This window comes from Plasmodium gaboni, chromosome 14 (assembly GCF_001602025.1).
Source record: "Plasmodium gaboni strain SY75 chromosome 14, whole genome shotgun sequence".
In the NCBI taxonomy this organism is placed as follows: domain Eukaryota; phylum Apicomplexa; class Aconoidasida; order Haemosporida; family Plasmodiidae; genus Plasmodium; species Plasmodium gaboni.
This window is the reverse complement of record NC_031494.1, coordinates 1,562,109-1,570,172: the sequence shown is the minus strand read 5'-3', so window position 1 is coordinate 1,570,172 and position 8,064 is coordinate 1,562,109. Positions and strand designations below refer to the sequence as shown.

At 21.4% G+C, this 8,064-nt stretch overlaps 1 protein-coding gene across 1 annotated transcript; it reads right to left on the bottom strand.

The window, feature by feature from the left end:
• On the bottom strand, positions 1-5,478 carry PGSY75_1442600 (TRAP-like protein; the record flags this gene model as incomplete). Its single annotated transcript, XM_018788112.1, has 2 exons — positions 1-5,152; positions 5,400-5,478. Coding segments are annotated over 2 exons (5,231 nt in total), but the record flags the coding sequence as incomplete, so codon positions are not given.
• Positions 5,479-8,064: the final 2,586 nt, after the last annotated feature.

Genomic DNA, 8,064 nt, shown 5'->3' with positions numbered 1-8,064 from the left:
TTATGATCTACACTATTATTAATTGATACACTTGGTAATATATCTTCCTTATTTTCCTGAAGAATATTTTCTCCTTTTGAATTATACTGATCTATGTTAACATGTTTATCTAATCCATCATTTGATATATTAGTTCCATTAGTTGTATCATCATTTTCTCTATGGGTTACCCCTTGTGCATTATATGACTTATCCTTATTATAATTATCAGAATGTAGTATGCCTTTGTTAATATTTTCATTAGATATATTGTGTATTTTTAAATCATCCGATTCTGCATTTTCTTCCTTCTTTTCAATTATAGTTTCATCATTTTTTATATTTTCTTGTGTTTCTTCAAACTTCTCCTCATTGTTAATTGATCCTTTATTTTTTCCTGTATTTGCATATTCTTCCTTAATTTTTTCTAAAGATTCATCAGATGTTAGATGTTTATTTTTAAGAATATTATCTAATTTATTATGTTCTTCAATATTTTTATCCTGTGATTCATTTATTAATATATTATTCTCTTTCATTTTGTTAATTTTATTATTATTATTATCACTTGATGATATATGTTTGTTGATATTATCATTAGTTTCAAATATACGTTTACTTTCACCATTTTCTTGATGTTTAATTGTATTCATATCTGAAATGTTGTATTCTCCATCATTTTCATCATATATTTTTATTTTTCCACTTTCATATGGAGTAAAATGTCCTTCAACATTTTTATGAGATATTTTACTTTTCTGGGTCATATCTGATATTTTATCTTCCTCAATATTTTCCTCATAATTTTTATTTTTTCCATTTTCATCTGGAATAATATCTTCGCTAATATTTTTTGCAGATATATTTTTTTCCCCATTATCACCTGATACAATATTATAACCAACATTTTTATGAAATTCTTTGTTTATTCTACTTCCATAAGGAGTAAAATGTTCTCTATCAGCTTCATGAGATATTCTTTTTTTATCTATCTCATATGATGCTATATCTTCTTCCTTGTTTTTTTCAGAATTTTTATTTTTTCCATTTTCTTCTGGCATAATATTATCGTCACTATTTTGTTGAGAAGATTTATTTTTCCCATTTTCTTCTGTCACAATGTCATCCTCAATATTTTCTTGGGAAGATTTATTTTTTCCATTTTCTTCTGGAATAATATTATCCTCACTATTTTGTTGAGAATTTTTATTTTTTCTATTTTCTCCTGTCATAATATTATCGTCACTATTTTCCTGAGACGATTTAATTTTTCCATTTGATTCTGTCATAATATTATCCTCACTATTTTGTTGGGAATTTTTATTTTCCCCATTTTCTTCTTTCATAATATTATCGTCACTATTTTGTTGAGAATTTTTATTTTTTCTATTTTCTCCTGTCATAATATTATGGTCACTATTTCCCTCAGTTGCTTTGTTTTCCCCATTTCCAACTTCAATAGAATGTTCTTCATTATTTTCCTCGTATATTTTAACGTTTTCTTCTTTATCATCTGATATATCATATTTTCCTTTATTTTTTCCATATTTATTTGGAGTATTATCTTCTCCAGTATTTTCCCTAGATATATATTTCTTCCCCATGTCATCATTGATAATATAATTTTTCATATTTTTTTCATTATCCTTTGAAGTAGTATCTTCTTCTATACTTTGATGAATTATTTTGTGATTTTCTTTCTTTTCGTGAGATAATATATTATTTTCTGTATTTTCACTTGATATATTTTTCATTTCCTTAGAATCAGATGAGGATGAAAATTCTTTTAGTTTTTCATCTTGTATATTTTTTTTTTCATTGTTTTGATTTTGAATATCATTATTATGGATAATTTTATCTATTTTTTCCTTTTCCTCTATAATATTGATATCATCTGTTTTCTTTTCATTTGATACTATAGGAGAAGGTAATTGATCGTTAATGTTTATTCTTTTTCCATTATCTTCATCATTATTAATTTTTTTTGTTAAAAATTCTTCATATTGAGGAGTTCTTTCTTGTTCATTTTTAATTACAGGTTTAGGAGATAAAATATATTCATCCATAGTTTCACCTGATATTTCATTTTTCCCAATCAAATTATGATTTTTTTCATTATTCTTATAAGTTTCTTCTGTATTTGCAAATTCATATTTCTTGTCCTCTTTATCATCATTTATATTTTTATCATTTATTTTATGGTTAACCTGTGGTTTTATATTTAGATTTTTATATTTAATTTTGTTACGTTCTTCCTCCTCATTTTCATTTATTTTATGATTTTCTTGCTCATACGTTCTTATACTTTTTTCATCATTTGAAATCTTTTCGATATTTTCTTTTGATAATTTATCTTCTTTATTTAATTCTTCTACCATATGGGGTTCATATATTTTTTCTATTTTCATTGAAGGAATGTTCTTATCTGTATATGGTGTATATTTTATATTTGAGCTTTCAGTTAAATATTCTTCTTCCTTATCTTTTCCATATAATACACTTGAGTCTTTTGTGTTATTATATTGATTTTTCTCACTTGTTCCTTGCTTATCATCAATTTGATAAACTTTTATATTGTGATTCCCAATATGTTCACGATCTATATGTTCATCCTCAACATGCACACCATTAATTTGTTCACCTTCAATATGCCCACTATTGATTTGTTCATCCTTAATTTTCTTATCTTCAATTTGCTTACCTCCTATAAGTTCATTTTCTATTTCTTTAGCACCAATTTGTTTAACATCAATTTTGTTTTGTATAATTTTTTTATCCTCAGAATTCTTATTTTCTATTTCTTTATCTTCATTTTTTCTTCCTCCTATAATTCTTTTACTTTCCAATTCATGTCCATATTCATGTTCACTTAAATCTTTTACATTAACATTTTTTTCGAGATCTTCCCCTTTTGGATTCACCATTTTTTGTCCATTATTTGCTGGATATATTTCAACATTCTCACCATTATTCCTACTTATACCCCCTTCTTTATTTTCTTTATTTATATCTATATTCTCTTCTTCTTTCCCATTATTCAAATTGAACTGGTCTGTTTCTTTTTGTTCATTTGTTTGTTCCACAACCTTTCTTTCTAAATTTTTTTCAACGTCTTCCTTTTTGTCATCATATGAAGATATATTCTCATTAGATTCGGAAATACCATCATAATCATTCTTTTTGTTCAGATGATTAAGATCAAACGGAACACTTATATTGCGTATCTCTGAATTCTTATTCTTAGAAGAATTTTCATTACCATATTTATTATTCATGTTTATTATATTATTTCGATTTTCTATAGATTGGACTATGGGATTCTCTATAATATTTACATCTTCTGCACTATCTACCTTTTGGGGATGTTCGTATATATCATTCTTTTTTATATTCTCTCCATTAATTGGAACTGAAAAAACATTTGAACTATCTTTTTCACTTTTATCTGCTAATTTATTAAGTTGATTATTTAAAACATTTTGTCTATTTGGATAATTATCACCATCTAAATCATTTTGACTACTTTGTGTATTTGTACTACCTGTATTAATGATATGTATTTTATTAGTTCCATCATTTTCAAAATTATCAATAGGATTATTCGTCTTTTTTATTTCATTTACTTTCTGTGTATTCTGTACTGTATTTTCATTCTTTTTCATGTCTATTGTAGGTGTTTCATTGATACTTTTGGTATCTTGTAAATTATTATCCTCTTTTTGCTCCTGATTTTCTTTGTATTTTTCTTGTTTTTTTTCTACCTCTTCTTTTTTTTCTTCTACCTCTTCTTTTTTTTCTTCTACTTGTGCTTTTTTTTGTTCTACCTCTTCTTTTTTTTGTTCTACCTCTTCTTTTTTTTCTTCTAACTCTTCTTTTTTTTCTTCTTCCTCTTCTTTTTTTTCTTCTTCCTCTTCTTTTTTTTCTTCTTCCTCTTCTTTTTTTTCTTCTACCTCTTCTTTTTTGTTTTTTCTATCTTGAATATCTTTTTGTAACTGTTCAATGAGTTTATGTTGTTTATCTATGAGATACTTCATTTTATTATCAAGAAAAATGTGAGTATCCTTTATTCGACGTTCATTTGACATTTCTTCTGTATCACCTGGCATATCTTTTTCGATAAGTGTACGATCTTCACGATCTCTAATTTCTTTAAGCGAAGCTTCTGATAATAAAGAATTTAGAATAACATCTGAGTATAATGTATGATCTCCATTTTTTTTTTGATCCTTTGTACATGGAGGTAAATCTTTGCATTCTTCATATGATTCCATTATTTCGTTATATTTAGTATAAGGCTTGAACCTATACCCTTTGTCACATATACCCCTACATTCATATATAATATTTTTACAATTTGCACGAAAATCTTCTTTAATTGCCATGTTATAATCAAAAACATTCCTACATGAAGGATCATAATGGGAACGAAAACTAGTAGACTCTGTGTTTGTTATTTTAAGAGGAATTATTCTTTGTCTTCTTTCAAATTCACATGGACCTGACCATTCTGACCACTCATTATAACTCTCACAAGTTGCACCATGTAATAATTGATAACAGAATTTTTTAACACCATAAAGATCATTAGAACGAAAGGATTCACTTACAAAATGAGCTATGGGATAATCTACTTCCATATTATATACAGTTTCTGAAATGTTAAGTATCATGTTTTTAGAATGGATACTATCATCAGAAATAAAATATATACCAACATCCTTACTTCTAATTTCTTTAATATACCTATTTAAATCTTCATCAAATTCAAATAAATCATCTGATGTAAATTTTTTTACAAGAATAATAATATTTTTTGATTCTTTTATATTTTTATTTCCTACTATATATTTTTCATAATATTCTTTTAAGGATGCAAGTAAATTAGTTTTTCTACCACTATATTTTATATACTTTTTAAACGCTGATTGCAGTTGTTCATAATAAGATGCCCCTCGTATGTTTTCAATTTTTTTTATATTTTTATATACTATCTTCTTATCATATATAGAAACAGAAAAATAATTCTGTTTGTTGTATCTCATATAAGATGTACCTCCTAAAATTAATAGTAGTATCTTGTTTAAAAAGAATTTACTATCAATTTCTTCAGAACTGATAAGAAAATGTAAGTTCATTCCTTTACAAAAATCCTCACTAAATGTTGTGGAAGAATCTAATTCTATAAATAAAAAAATAAAATAATAATAATAAATAAATAATTAAAAAGATATATATTAAAGAGCTAACATGATATGCAGGTATATATATATATATATATGTAGTTATCCACTAAATAATATGATACCAAAAATTTGTTGATTTACACAATATATATATATATATATATATATTATAAAATGATACGAATATATGAATACATATTACACCCTTAGTATTATTTCTTTTTTATTTCATCTTACGTAAAAATCCATTTCTTAAACTTGAAGTTAAACTGAGCATAAAAAAATTAAGGATTATAAAAAAAAAAAAAAAATTCATTCTGTAACATTAAAAAGAAAACAAAAAAAAATTGTAAAATATATGTAAAAAAAAAAAAAAAAATATTAGAGTACTGAAATTCTTTATATAGATCTGTAATAAATTCTAGTTAGATTCATAATATATAAATTGGATTATATTTCATAATTTTATATAATCTAACACTATGAAAATTAATTAACTTTTTTCTTATATCACTTATATCATTCTCTTTAAAATATAATTTTCATATTTTTTTATTCATAATATATTAATTATTAATTTTTCTTCTTTATAGTATATTAACACAAATCTATTTATAATATATTAAAAGTTCTAGAACAATTCTTATGTAATATTTTATTTATGTAACATAAGGAAAATTGTGCATTAGCCAATATAACTAAAAATTTGAACAATATAAAAATAAAAATATTTTTGGGTTTAAAATAAAATAAAAATAAAAAATCATGTAAATAGCTATTTTTCAATTAAAAAAAAAAATTAGACAATAATAAATAATAAAAGAATATAGATACAATAAAAATTTTAATTGAATATCTATATTATATAGGAGAATATTACATTATTAATATATACATATATATATATATATATATATGTTGTTTTTTTTTTGTTTTTTTTTTCTTTTCCTTTGTTCCTTTATATCCATAGCTTGTAATTCCATGTAAAATAACATGTTGTTTTTTTCATGAAGGTCCAAATTGTATATTTTTCTTTATAGAGTTATTTACCATAATAATATAAAGAAAACTGCATGCAAAAAGAAAAATAAAAGACAATACTAAAAGTAAAAAAGAAAAGAAACAGACAGACGAACAAACAGAATGAACTAATTTATTTTATTTTTTTCATTTGAGCTTTTCACTTATTATAATAATGATTATTTATTTTGTTATACAGGTTTTATTTTTGAGCTTTATTTTATAAAAAAAAAAAAGCTATTTCAATATTGGTTTTATAAAAAAAAAAGAAAGAAGGAAAACCATAAGAATAAAATTATTCATAGATTTATTTCATATTATTATTTTTTCCTTTTCTCAAAATTTGAACCGATGTTTCCCAGAACGAATAAAAAAGAAAATTATAAATAAAGTTACCATATTTTTTTTTTTTTCTATTTACATTAATATGGTATAAAAATATAAATATAAATTAAAAATAAACCTTAAAAATATTTTTAATATGAAAAGTATATATATATATAATAAGAGATATTTATCTATTAAATGATATGTTATTATTTTTTACAAATAAAAATATTGTCACTTAATATACAGAATTGTATAAGTCTTATATAATTTTTATTGTTGTATTATAAAATTTGGTGCCAAATGTAAATAAATAAATAAACAAAATTATATAATAAAATTAACCTTTTATTTAACTTATATTTTCTTATAATCGAAGAACAATCAAGTACTTGATAAGTTAAGAAAAATATTCCTATTTATTATTATATATTTTATACTTTTAATTTTATAAGTCTTACGTTATGAGCTTTCGTAATATATATATATATATATATATATATATATATTTTTGTGTATTTAAAAAATAATTAACTTGTAAGGAATATTATTTAACACTTATTCTTATACACACTAAAAAGAGTAAAAATATTTGTGATGTGATTTATTCTTTTTTTTTTTTAAATATTATATTTGAATATAAATAGTCATCGATTCTCATAATTAAATAAACCAAATAGGTTCTACAAAATATTTATTAAAAATATAAAAAAAAAAAAAAAAAAAAAATACTACTAAGAAAAAAAACAAAAAAAAAATACTATAAAAAATTACTAAAAAAAAGAAAAAAAAATAATAAAAAATAATATTAAGAAAAGAAAAAATTAATAAAAATGTTAAAAATAATATAAAAAAAACTATATATATATATTATATATATGTAGTGATATAATCTTATATATATATTTATTAATATATTACTACATAAATTTTATTTTAAAAATATATAAATAAGGAATTTATGATAAAATAGAATAAAATTATATTTTATTTATTATTATATTATAATATATATATATTTATATATATATGTTGTTTATATTATATAATATAATAATTTTTTTTTGTAATATAAAGTTAAATATGAATTTTATTCTTAAAAAAATTTACTTATAAATATTTTAATTATAAAATAAGTTAAAACAAATATAATAATGTATATAAAAAAATATATAAATAAGGAATTTATGATAAAATATAATAAAACATTTATATTATTTATTATTATTATTATTATATATAATTTTTTTTTGTAATATAAAGTTAAATATGAATTTTATTCTTAAAATAATTTACTTATAAATATTTTAATTATAAAATAAGTTAAAACAAATATAATCATGTATATAACAATTGTAAATGAATATTTAATACTCTTTTCTTTCTTGTGTTTTATATATGGATTTACTATTTCTGGACTACACCTATTTACTTATTTAATACTGTATACCCAGAAATATTAATTCATTTCCCCAAATTAAATTTATTTACATCAAATACATGCAATAAAAAAAATAATAAAATACTCTTTAAAATTAAGAGAAATCATTTATTT